General features: G+C 40.1%; 1 protein-coding gene and 1 non-coding gene across 2 annotated transcripts; both read left to right on the top strand.

Moving 5' to 3' along the window:
- Nucleotides 1-210: 210 nt before the first annotated feature.
- LOC103177320 (kazal-type serine protease inhibitor domain-containing protein 1) lies at nt 211-13,352 on the top strand. The gene is made up of 4 exons (XM_007891434.2): nt 211-980; nt 5,662-5,822; nt 7,339-7,486; nt 8,682-13,352. The coding sequence occupies exons 1-4, from the start codon at nt 515-517 to the stop codon at nt 8,789-8,791; spliced, it is 885 nt and encodes a 294-aa protein (XP_007889625.1). The 5' UTR covers nt 211-514; the 3' UTR covers nt 8,792-13,352.
- Nucleotides 4,445-4,516, top strand: trnaa-ggc. The gene has a single exon. It is a non-coding gene; the product is annotated as a tRNA-Ala (tRNA).
- Nucleotides 13,353-13,779: the final 427 nt, after the last annotated feature.

The following is a 13,779-nucleotide window of genomic DNA, read 5'->3' as shown; positions in this document are numbered from 1 at the left end:
AGCATTCAGAGCTGCTTCTCTGCAGCGTGCTGTTTGCTGAGGTTCGAAATGGAAAAGCAATGAGTTGGCAGCAGGCAGGCAGTCGGCTGGCCTTTCCCTTTAACCAACGGCAACGGAGAAAACTTCTACAGATAGTCGACTCTCTTCTGAGCTCCGTCTCCAATCACAGCTCTCTCCCGCTTACAGTTCTCCTGTGGCTGTTAGCAGTGGCTCTTTGCCAACTTGGGCTGGGTTTCGTTGCAGAGTATTACACGGAGCCATCAAGTGTGTATCAGAATGGCAGTGGATGTGGTGCAAAGCTAATGTTTGCAGAGATTCCATCATCAGTTTGTCACTGGTTTACTCCTGATCCTTTAAATGCACTAGTTGACAGCCAGCATTGATGCTAAGAACATTATTTGAGAGTAATAATCCTTTTCAACAACTTTAACTTTGGGGAAAGAATGAAAACCTTTAGAGCTCGGCCCTGACCCAAGATATTTTGGACCTCGGTTCTGCAGATTTGGATGTAAAGATGAAGCTGCCACTGTCGGCTGCACTGCTTGCCCTGTTTCTGGTGCAGGTAATGCAGGCACTGCCCCACTTCTACCACAGAGGCTGGCTCAGGCTGCTGAAGGAAGGGGATGGTTGCGGACTTTGCCAGCCTCACCTGTGCCCGCTGCCAACGGGCTGTGTGGCGGGCACAGTGTTGGATGAATGTGGCTGTTGCACTGAGTGCGCTAACGTGGAGGGGCAGATCTGCGACTTGGACAACACCAACCACTTCTACGGGAAGTGTGGAGAAGATCTAGACTGCCTGCTGGACACGGAAGATGTTGGCTTCGGAGAGATTCCCGAGCCCCAGTGTGTATGCCGGTCGCAGGGTAGCCTATGCGGAACAAACGGAAAGACATATAACAATATCTGCCGATTTAAGGAAACGTTTTACACAGAGAGGAACGGAAACCTCAGCATCGAGCACACGGGTCCCTGTGAGACAGGTAACAAATTATGTAATTTATTAAGGATTAAAGTGTTTATAAATCTGGGGTTTCGGTCTGAGCCATCAGGTTTATGCATCAGTACTACTTAATAAATGTTTATAAAACCTGGCAGCCAACATCTGCATCCATTTACTGTCTCTAATCCTAGTCCAAATTGGTTCCAGCAATGTGCATTGGATTTAGCAATAAATAATGAAGACAGTAATGAGTAAATTATTGTTTGCTTATCTTTTTCTATACAGCTCCAGGACATTAACTCCTTCCCTTACTTTTTCTGTTCGTGGGTCTTGTAGATCAGTGGTGTTATAGGGAGAAGTGAAAAGTTTTTTCCAAGCTGTTTCAGTAAAGGATTTAAAGGAGACTTGAGGCAAGGGCAGATGTCTGCTGTGCACAGCCTCTGCAGCACCTCACCAAGCAACTACTGATATTGCTAATAACTTTAAAAACATTTTTGTCTTTAATAGAACCAAACCTTAAGCACACAATTATTCAAACAGGCCTCCACATCACTCACATTCACATATAGAAACAATCACTCACTCACTTATTACAATAGACTCATACACACATATTTACACATTATTAATTTTTTTACTTGGGGCTAATTGGATGTGTCCTTGCAATATTTGAGAACTTGTTAGTTATGATTCAGTATCTTCTTTAATTACTCAGTCAGTAAATACATCACTGAATGTGCTACAAAAAGTTTGAGAATTGTGATATTTGATGTGCTAATTAAAACATGATTAAAAAGAGGAAACCAATTTATGAGTTAATTATCAACTAATTGTGGGTGTGTTCCCCTTCAATGCACTTCACAACCTGTCTTAACTTGGAAAACAGCACAAGCAGTAACCAAACTCTAGAGTACGACTTTAGGTGGGCAAACTTTAGGGGTAGGTCTGAGCAAAGAGACATCGAAGCATTACTCATGAACAATCAGTTGAGGAAAAATGGACATCCTTAAAAAAACATTATGCAGTATATGCAGGACGCATATATTCTCAAGTGCAGTGGGGCAAAATAAACAAAAAAACACACCAAAATGGATCAATGGGAAAATAAAGAGAGATGACAAAGAAAACAAAGATTTACAAAACTTGTAGGGAGAAAGGAAATGATTGAATACACGTCTGTACTGAAAGAGGTTAAAACACAGATAAGTGGAGCCAAGAGAGAACTGGAAAGGGATACGGCAGTAATTGCAAAATATAACTCCCCAAATTCTTTCAATATTACAACAATAACACAGAATCCAGAGAAGATGTTAAAACCCTAAAGGATTTGTGGGAGTTTGAAAATAGAATGAACAGTAGACAGCAAACATGGTAAATGATTTCTTCCTGGAGTTTTTTTTTTAAATCCCAGAGAACATTATTAACATGGACCTTAACATTCAGCAGATATTATTTGAGCTCCAAGACTTTAACATAAGTGAGGCTGAGAGTCTGGATAGGTTCAAGGGACTTGAAACTAACAAATTTCCTGGGTTAGGTGGACTGTACATTAGGGTGCCTAGGGAGACGAGTTGGACGCTTTGTGTAGCATTGAGAAACCATTATGAGGAGTCACTCAGAAGGGGGTAGGTTCCAAATAGATGTTTACAAATCGATATTTACAAACCTTTACAAAAAGCTGGTTAGGCATCAGTTGGAGTTTGGGGTCCAATTCTGGATACCACACTTTAGGAAGCACGTCAGGGCCTTAGGGAGAGTGCAAGAGATTTACCAGAATGTTACCAGTTATGTAGAGAGACAAAAGAGGCTTTCCCCAGTGAAAAACTTCTCTACGTCCTTCATCCCCACCCATCCCTGCGACCTGCCTTGGCCATTCCCTTCGTCCAGCAAACACCAGTTTGCTTTATGTTCCCCCCAGCCCATCTGAGCTCCCGTCGCCATTTTGCCACTGTTCTCTGGAGCTCCATTCCTGGAGTCCCTCCGACTTGTTCCCTCCCTCCCCTCGTTCAATGCACGTCAAGACCTAACTCTTTGACCGCGCTTTCAGCCATCATTTCCCCATCCCATTTTGCTCGGCTCCCACCCCCAGCTTAGGTGCCCAGCCAGCATTGTCAAGCGCCTTAAGATGTCCTTCCAACATAAAAAAGGCACTGCGTAAATCGTGTTATGTTATGTTTCTGGAAGGGGAACACAAAATATTGCTTAATGAGGCCTGAAGACCTTTCTCAAATAGGGAATCGGCCTGCAGCAGCCAAAAGGTTGGACTGCCCAACATAAGGATATCGGGGGGAGTAAGGAATCCATGAAGATTCATGTGGAGTATAATCATTGGTATGGAATACAATGAAACTCACATGAGTTTAATCTTTATAAATCGTATAAATGCCTAAGTCATACATTCACCCAAGTCCCATTCAGTTTCCTATCAAAACCATTTATATTTCTTTACGCTACTTGTATCACTCACCTCCTAACTCGTAACTCCGCTCCCCTATCCTCCATTACTCCCGTGCTTAACTGAGGTCTTGAATCGTGGGAAATGATGTCCTGACTCATTCATGATTTGCTCTTACCGGCTGGTTGCATTGAATTGGAGGAAAGCTCGTCTTCCTCTGTCGACGCATGCACAGAAGAACTTCATTTCCAATGATTCAATACCATTGCAATGTTTCCAATGTAAGTGCACATATAGTGATGAATCACAGGAATCGCATTGAATCGCAGGAAATGTATTTTTAATCTACCACCGCATCTGCACTTATCTGCTGCAATGATGAATTACCACATGTGAACTTATCATTTGCATTAAATTAAACATTCGCAGTGTAGATTATTGATTGAATTGGATTTTCTACAACTTCTACAGTTTGCCTGCAACTCAGACTTCACATAAGTCAGATTAAATATTATGGTCCCAACTGAGATGACTTATGTGAGTTTTGCTGAGGTTGGATTGACTAGCCTGTTTCCATGTTGTACATTCTGTATAAATTTATGTAAATCCTGGTCAATATCCTCCAGAAAAAATGGTCACTCATAGATGTTTGTGGGGTCCAATGATGTGTGCAAATAGATACTGTGCTTGACTCCAAACCAGACATTAGGTTTGACAGAAATGATTGTACAGCTCTTCAAGATGTTTTGCCCTGAAATGGTGCAATACAAATTTAAGATTTGCTTAACCCAGACAAAGCAGAAAATTTAGAAGAGGAAGATAGGACAAGTAACTATTAACACTAATGGGAGCAATATTCATGGTGCTGCGTTTGTCTGCTCTAGAAATATAATAATTTGGCAATAATAAAAAAAACATTAAAAGGCTGTGATGAAAAACACATTTACATTTGCAAAGTATAAGAGAAGGAAAATATTTGGCCGGCAAATCTTCTACTCTGTTACTTGCCAAAACCTTTGGATGACATTGAATTGAGGACACACATAAATCAGCCGCTTGAGTTTTAACCCATAGACCAATACAGGCACTTTGGAAATAGTTTTCCTTGGAGTTCTGTGGCTCAGTGGTTAGAGCACTCACCTGGCAAGCGAGAGACCTGGGTTCGATTCCTGGCAGGGCGAAACCTTCGGCAGGTTTCGTTATTCCACACGCCTGATAATAATCCCTCAAGAAAAAAACCAATAATAAATTGTTCACTTCAATCCACGACTGTTTGTGGGACACTGCTGTGCGCAATTGGCTGCCATGATTCGCTCACAAATCTACAGTCAATTCATTTTACAGTATATTCTGTGAAGGGCTTTGAGACGACGAGAAGACGTGAAAATGTTCTGTAACAAATGCAATTTTTATTATTATATATTATTAGTTTTGTATAATTGTGGCCAATTTTCTGAATAAGTCCATCTTTATTAAGGAGTAAGGGTTAGTTGAACACTTTTCCCTACTAAATATATAGATTTATAGCAGTTATGGTGTGTCAGCCTGGCTCAGTGGCAGCACTCTCACCTCTGAGTCAGAAGGCTCAAGCCTCCATGTCGGAGTTTGGAATCACATAGTCTAAGATGACACTCCAATGCAATGCTGGAGGGGGTGTTGCATTGTTGGAGGTGCTGTCCTTCAGATGACACTTTAACCTGAATCAGAAATTTATGGGTACAAGCCTCACATTGCAATTTTAGTTCACAGTTTAGACTAACTCTTCAGTGCAGAACTGTCTGAGCACCCCATTAAAAACTTTGAGCTAATAGTCTATGATGATACTCCAATGTAGTGTTGGGAAACCTGCATTGTCGGAGGTGCTGTACTCTAAATGAGACTTTCAACTGAGGCCTTTTCACCCAGTTTAGATACCACAGCAACAACAACAACAAAATTACATTTATATAGCGCCTTTCACGTTGGGAGGACATCCCAAGGTGCTGGACAGAGTTATGGACCCGTGCTGAGGGTCGGGGTGGGGAGTGCAGGGGGGGAAACAGGAAGCACTAAAGCGAAGCGAGTTTAAAAGAAAAGATAAATCTTAGAGAGAAGGGTCAAATAAAAAAGGTCATTCACTTCATGTTTGTGGGAGATTGCTGTGTCCAAATTGGCTGCCGGTTTTGTCTAAAAATTACACTTAACACCTATTTGAGACATTTTAACGTTTTAGGCATTAAATCAAATGCAAGGCTTAATTTTTATTTCTGGTTATACCTTCCTGGAGATATAAAATGAAACAATGTGCATATGTTCTAGCTTCAATACTTTACTTATCTTCACTCAGCTCCCTGGATCTCTTCGCCCCCTCGTGATGTGCAGAATTTCACTGGCAATGACATTGTGTTTGGCTGTGAGGTGTCTGCCTATCCCGTGGCACTGGTGGAATGGAAAAAGAAAGGAATTGATAACTCGCTCCCTGGAGATGATTCACACATATCAATCCAGGTAAAGACCCGGCAATGACAGAATGGATTAGATGAGACGTAGGCATTTGTAAACAAAACGTGTTTATTTGTCATTGATAAACAACTCTTTCAATTAGAACTCAGTCTTGTGGGGAGTTGGGAATTACAGGCCCCCCGCCCCCCCCCCACCGAGGTCAGAACTCCGAGGCCTGAGGGCTGAGATCCCACCTAGCCTGGAGGGCCTTAATTTCAAATTTGTGCGGAATTGTGTAAAATTCTTAAATTCCATCATTATTTGGAAGGTGTTTCTTTTTATAAAATAAAGATTGATTGAAGGAATTTTCCTCAGTATGGATTATTGCTTATCTTGTGCTCAGAATCTGCATTCTGTGCTGTTTGTGCAAGACCAATGCTACATTCTGGGTAATGTCTTGGATGTTAGCAGGATGTAGCTTCTCTTCGACCGTGCCTTCAGCTCTCCTCTCGACTCTCAACCCCCTCCTCGCTCCCTCCCTTCCCTCCCCTCCCCCTGACCATTTCCCCCCTGCTCGGGTCCCGACCCAAGCCTTGGGACATCCTCCCGACGTGAAAGGTGCTCTATGAATGAAATGTTGTTGTTATTGTTATCCACATAACCTGATTCTCCTCAACTTTCACAGAAATCTGCCTCAGAACAGAAATGGAACATTTTATAAAAAAATTGAAAATGATGTTTTATATAAAAACGGGAGGATTGTATTTCACAAAATAATTGGAGGCTGGTATTCAATTTAACTAGATTCTGTACCAACTAAGACACGACTAGTTGAGAGGATGGGTCTGACACTCTCTGTGGTTGAGGACAAACTAATGCCACCGGCAACTCCCATGCATCACTGTATTGGGAAGTTGAGAATTATAGAGGAAGTCACTGGCTTAGATAGGTGGGATACCTGGAATTCTCAGTTTGGTTTAGGTACTCTTCAGCATGATGATGAGTTTCCTCATGTGTCAGACACCTGACTGACTCCCCAAAAAAGTGCATTGGGACTGTTAATATTATTCAAAAATAGCTTGACAAAATACCTGATAAACAAAATATCAACCTCCTTCAAAAAGTAACTATATTCGGAAGCTCAAATATACTACGGAAAGTAACATCCATTAATATGTAATGTGGCAGTGTCATTGGTCAGGCTGACCCATCATAGCACTTTATCACGTTGTTGAAACATCTCAAAGCACTTCACAGGATATAAGGTAAAACGGATTGACTGTATTTTGTGGGTGAAACGCAGTAGCCAGTTACGTACAGCAACGAACCACAAGCATGCAGTGAGTGACCAATTTTATTTGGGAGATTGTTGGCCAGGATACCAGGAGAAACTCCCTTTTTTTGAATAGTGCCATGGAATCTTTAACATCCACCTGAACAGACAGGTGGGACCTCTCATCAGAACATCTCAGTTTAAGGACAGAATAGATGCAATGAACCTTGTTAAATTCAATGGTCTAAATGGGCCCCTTGTAGTGTGTACGATTCAATGTCCCATTCATTATTATATTATCTTTTCCAGGCAAGAGGTGGGCCTCAGCGTTATGGTATCACAGGTTGGCTGCAGATTCAAGGGGTGAAGAAATCTGATGAAGGAACCTATATCTGCTACACAAAGAACCAGTATGGAGAAGCATTTGCTTCTGCAAGTTTGAGTGTCTACGATTTGGGTAAGAGTTTACCACATTAACGGGTGACTTCAATGACTCATCTCTATCTGTATCTCTCTGCCTCCACCCTTGATTCCAGGACCTCTGTTGTTCTGACTGATTGCTTGTCAGACATCAAGTCCTGGAAGAGCTCTAAGTTTCTCCGGTTGACTTTCAACAAGACAGAAGCTTTCCTGCTTCAGCACCTCTCACCTCAACCTCTGACAGCATCAAGCTGCATGGATGTACACTCTACCTCACTCTGTTGGTGTGGAACCTCAGTGTCTTGTTTGACTGCCAACTTTTCTTTAAACTCCACATCCATGTTGCCACCCACTCAGTGTTCCCTCACCTCCACAATATTGCTCTCCTCCACCACTATCCCTTCCCTTAAGCCCTCATCACATTCATGCATTTATCACATCCAGTCTTGACTATGCCAATGAACTGCTAGCTCTTAGGGACTACCCAACTCTCGTCTACAAAAGTTGCAGACTATCTAGAGTTCTGCAGCATGTGTCTTTTCCCATATTACACTCCACAAGCCTATCATCCTCATCCTCGCCTTACTCACCATCCATAGTGGATTAGTTAAAGATCCTCGTCCTCACCTTTAAATCCCTCGATAGTCTAACCCCTAATAATGCAAGGATTATTCTTATTAATATTATTATTAAAGTGGAGTCCTGTAGCTCAGTAGTTAGAGAACACATCTCACAAGCGAGAGACCAGAGTTTGATTCTCGGTCGGGCGAAAAGTTTTCTTACTCCACATGCCTCTGTTTACCCAGCAGTTAGTAGGAACCCGGTTGTTAGTCAATTGGCAGATCGCTTTTCTGGGGGTAATAATTCCTTCAAAAAAAAATTGTCACTCAATCCACAACTGTTTGTGGGACACTGCTGTGCGTAATTGGCTGCCACGTTTCACCCACAAAATATAGTCGATTCACTTTACAGTATATTCTGTGAAGCACTTTGAGACGTCTCGAAGACGTGATAAGTGCCAAAGACCAACAGAGATTGTTTTTTAAAGCTCAATTCCCCCAAATCATACTTAGAATATAACCTACAACAGAACCCGTCCTTGCAATGACGGGAAGTTGTCATGCAATGCATTAATGGGTGCAGGACTGGTGTGGAGATCAAGATCACTTTTACTGCCTTTTTTATGTTTGTTCTTCAGTACAGGATTAATGCAAATTTTATTTGAAAAACAGATTCGCCATTTGCAATGAGAATGAGTTTTCATAACAAAGCTACAAATGAAGATGAAGAAGATGATGATGAAGATGAGGATTATGAGATCTCTGGCGACTACAATTACTGAAATACATATTATCTAACAGTGCCTTGGTAATACCAGTGGAGTATTATACAATCTGTAACCAGTTAGCAATAGTGCATTGTCTTCAAACACTGAGTTGTATCAAGTTAAGGTACTGGCTCTTAATAAAATCTGTGGGAAGTTGTTGCCTAGAATTTTGAACAGCATTTAGTCCATTTTGACATTGCGATCGTTAACTGATGGTTAATTTTCAGTAGTTTGCTCAACTTTGCTTATTCTCTTCTAGTGATTGTTCCCATAGCTTTACAGTGCTGTGCCTATAGCAGTTCAGCAAGTCCTAATTAAAGTGCAGAATAACAACAATATGAATAATGAATAAGAAGTGACCTTGAGCCTATCACCTACAAAGAACCATTTGCCCCACATGGACAATATCTCAACTATTTCCTGAGTGAAGATTCTTCATCATGTCTATCTTTTCTTTTAGCTCTACTCGTCATTGTTGTATAAATGTCTTCAATAGACAGTATCTGTCCATTCTTTGCCTTCACCCTCCCCCAGAAACCTAGGAACCACTTTGAGCTATGAAATACTGGATTGTCTCCATCTGTGCCTGTCCCTTTTTCCTGCCAATTTTTCTCTTCCAATTTTCTGTGTTCTTTTGGAGGTTCTGACTAATTCTTCTTCAACTGGGATATACCAAATCCATACCAAATCCCTTGACACCTTACCAAATATAAGTATCCAAAAATGCTCCTTGACAGTGAATTGGCAGGTTATTTGACCATGAGATGCTTCACAGTCAAACCCAATATTGTCCTAAACCGATATCAACATGTGTACCTTATAGCCTTTTAGGGAGGTCAATGATTAGTTATTAAAACCGGAGAACACTTAATTAATTTTCCTCTCTCTATCCCAAGGTTACCAAAGCCAATTGTAGCCCTAGCTGTTGTCCTAATTAAGATTATATAATCAAGTACTTGATGTGTACTTTTTGGGGTTAGGGTATCGTCAAGACCTGCATTCAGCGCCTTTACCACTACTCGTATTAATCACCTCCTAACTCGTAATGTCGCCCCCCCACCCCCATTATTGCAGCACTTACCGACTGCCTTAATTTACGCAAGTAGATTATTGATTAAATTGGATCTTCTATGATTTATACAATTTGCCTGCAACTCTGACTTCATTAACTCTGTAAGTCATATTAAGTGTTATGGTCCCGACTGATATGACTTACGTGAGTTTTGTAAATGTAATTGAGTACGGTTTGGGTTTATTTTCTGCACTAGAAATTTTATTACAATTTATATTTTTCAATTCAAAATGTACAGAGAATTTAATCTGCACAAATCCTGTCCTGTTCTTGGTTAGATTTGTTAACATGACAATTAATCCAGCACTACATAAATTGGACCCGGTTTAGGACTGCTGGGACGGTCAGTTTAGAGGGAGCTTTAATCTGTTTTATCCATGCTGGATAAAAAAAATCTTTTAGTTTAAAGTAGGATCTCCTTAGAATTGAGTTGGTTCCAAGGTGACATGTCAATCACTGGAAGATTAGAATGGAGCAAGTCTTCTGTGGAGTTTTTACTACTTGAGCTAGGTAGATCAGTAGTAATCTAACGTTGAGTGATAACAGACAATCAGTCTGATTAGTTAAGAGGATTTCCAGTAGAACAAACCCTCAAGGCTTGGATTCTTCCCAGCCACCTCCTGCTAACTCTGAAAAGTCAAAGCCCTAACGGGTAGCGTAACCGTTGCTAGAGAAACAGCAAGAAGCTTTCCTCTGTTTCCAAGCAATATGGTATTAGCTGGTAATCTCCACAAGTACCTGGAGCCTGCAAAGATCAGGTGTTGCCTTTTTATACCAAAACTCTTGAGGATTAGGTAAGGAGGGTATGAGAGAGTATGCACTCCATACCAGACAGATAGAAACCAAAGAAATGTGGACACTCAATTATCTATTTTGAGAATTATTTAGCATGGTGATGGGTTTTCTGCAGGAGGAAAATCTGTCTGATCAAATATAATTGTCTTCACAATCAACTTCACAAGTAAAATAATTCACCATAAAGGTTTTTTTTCAAAGTAATTGTTCCAAATGTTATGAACAGAATACATAAATAATTAAAATATCATACCATTCTTGAAACTGATCTTAATTTGTGGCTTTCTTTAATTCTTTACCCACCAGTCAGTTATATTAGTAGGGAGATTTATTCCAGGTCATCTGACTATATAATGTAAATTTGAGAATTGCTGACAATCTTATCATTTTTAGCAAACAATTCAGGGGGACGTTGAGAAGTAATTTCTTCATTCAAACCTTTTTAAACATTTCTGGGTAGAGTCTAGATTTAGTCTATTAATGGTGATTTTTTGCATGTACAGAAATTGTAGTTTTTAAAACAGTCTTCAAAATTAAAGATTGCGTTTGAGATGGAAATTCTGAACACTCTGAAATGCTAAATTAATAGATAGAGCAAATCTAGACCCAGGTGGAAATTTGCTGCATTCATTTCCTAATTAGGAAGCATTTGATAACTGCCACTGCTCACACTCCACTTGTCTACCATTCTCTCAGCCAGCTGTGGCCTTCTACACTTCCACTGTCCCCTCTGCTCCATCATCACCAGCTGTACTTGGAGTCACTACACCCCAAACTCTTCAACTCCCTGCCTCAATCACTCTGTGGGGACTTATGGCAAATACAGTAAACCTCACGTATGTCGTATCAATTCGGACTGTACAGTTAAAATGACTTATGCAAAGTATGAGTTATATCAAACTTACATATGTCATATATATGATTTATGTAAAGTTATGTATAAGTCAGATTTTATATGACTAACATGTAACCTATACAGCACACAATACTGATTTGGCTGGTGATGTTAAGGCAAGGTTTCTGTACCAAGTTTAACACATGCATATTAAGCAATGGTAGCCCATTCTTTCCATATACACTACTACAGAGTACTCTATCTCATCTGCAGAAAATATGTACAAGCAGGGTGGTCCAATCTTTTGGCTACTGAGAGCCAGACACCATGTTTGAGAACGACAAAAAGCTGTCCTCACTTTCCTTCATCTGCTTTCTCTCGCTCGCTGTTTCTCTCTATGAATTATATATAGATCAGATTATGCAAGGTTTAAACTGGTTGAAACCGAAGGCAACAAGAGATGGGCAAAATACTCTAATCCCATTTCTTGCTTTTTTCTATCCCCATTTAGATTATTGCTCTTCAGTACTTATCTAATTTCCTTTTAAATGTTGAATGGTATTACTTTAAGGATTATAACTTTCAAGATGTCTCCAATTTACCACAGTTATTATAAATGTGCCAATGAAGATTAAATGATAACCATTTTGCGTTATATGCTTAATAAAAATTAAAAAAAAGCTTGCATTTGATAGAACACCTTATCACATGAAACTATCTCACAGAATGGCACATAATACATTGCTTTTACAAGTAATTACTATTATGTAGGCAAATCAGGCATCTGATGTCTCATAAACATGTGATTAACGGCCAATTTGTTTGAGTAAATTGGAGTGAGGGAAGAATACCGGTCAGGACTACTCTGTGCTCCTTTGCCAACTCATCCATTGGGATTGTTCACCTCCATCTCAAAAGGATTTAGATTTAAGGACAGCACCACCATTAATTCAGTATTCCCTCGGATTTGAGTTCAAACCCAGGGCTCTAACATGCAATCCTGTTACCCAAAGGTAAGAATGCTACCAACTCTGCCAAACTGAGATTATAGAATTGACTGGACACCTACGTTGTCTTACATATACATAAAGCATCTTAACATTTAATCTTTTCCTGCTGTGTACATAGTGTCAAAACATCTCCCTCTAAATATTTTTCAGAATGTTAAAAATATTAACCGTAGTTTTTTAAGATATACTCTGAATCATATTTAATTGGGGTTATTAATCACTGATATTTTGCAAATATATTGCAAAGAATTTGGAAATGCTCCTTCATGATTATTACAAGTATCTTGATAGCCAGTTTAAAGATATATATGTTAGATAAAAACATATTGAAGTGAGTGGGTTATGCTATTTGTTGTGCTGACACATTTTAAATCATCATGATTGATGGCAGCATTGATGGCAACATTCAACAGAAAATATAGTGCAAAGATTTGAAAGCAATTCCTCTTCCCACCATACAATTATGGATAAAACAACATTTAATAGTTGTTTTTATCATTTTGTTGTTAGTTAACATATTGCAAAATATTCTTCAGATCTACCACTTCCCATTGTGTGTTTCTTTTCTAACTACCTTAAATGGTATGTTTGAAAACTTAGCACTGGTTGGAAAGTTTATTGTGTTGGTTGCAAGAACCCATTCTTAGTGTATAAATTTACAATTACATTTTTGCTGCGCTAAAATCTTGAAAAAAATATTTTGTATATATTGCAGAATACTTTGATTGTTTTAAGTAAATAAATGGAAACAAAGCAGATTTGAAAGTTTATTGGTTTGGGGAATGTATGTTGCATTTTTGCTATTGAGCAACATTTCCACCTGTACTTATCACTTATTGCTGTGCTAACATCAATAAAAAGGTCCAGCCTGGTTCATTGCTGACTGGTGGGTGCATTGCATTACTGATTGGATGTTATGGGGAAATTGCATTACTGTTCTTGCATTGCATTACTCGCATGGTTCGAGTCCAACTTAACCAACCGTCTCCATTTCATCTCGGTAAATGGTTTCCCCCTCCCACCCCCGCCCAGTCACCTGAGGGGTAGCCCAGGGCTCCATCCTTGGCCCTCTTCTTTTCCTTATCTGTATGCTCCCTCTGGGCAATGTCATCCGGAGACACAGGGTAAACCTCCACATGTATGCAGATGACACACAAATCTACTTCGCCCCCTCCAGTACCAACCCCAGACATCAGGGCCTGGATGAGTGCAAGCTTCCTGTAGCTGAATGTGGACAAGACAGAAGCCATACTCCTTCACCCCTGCGGATCTAAACTCCTCCCTCTCCCTC

Source organism: Callorhinchus milii, unplaced genomic scaffold (genome assembly GCF_018977255.1).
Source record: "Callorhinchus milii isolate IMCB2004 unplaced genomic scaffold, IMCB_Cmil_1.0 Scaffold13, whole genome shotgun sequence".
In the NCBI taxonomy this organism is placed as follows: Eukaryota; Metazoa; Chordata; class Chondrichthyes; order Chimaeriformes; family Callorhinchidae; genus Callorhinchus; species Callorhinchus milii.
The sequence above is the reverse complement of the archived record's forward strand: the minus strand, read 5'-3'. Positions and strand labels throughout refer to the sequence as shown.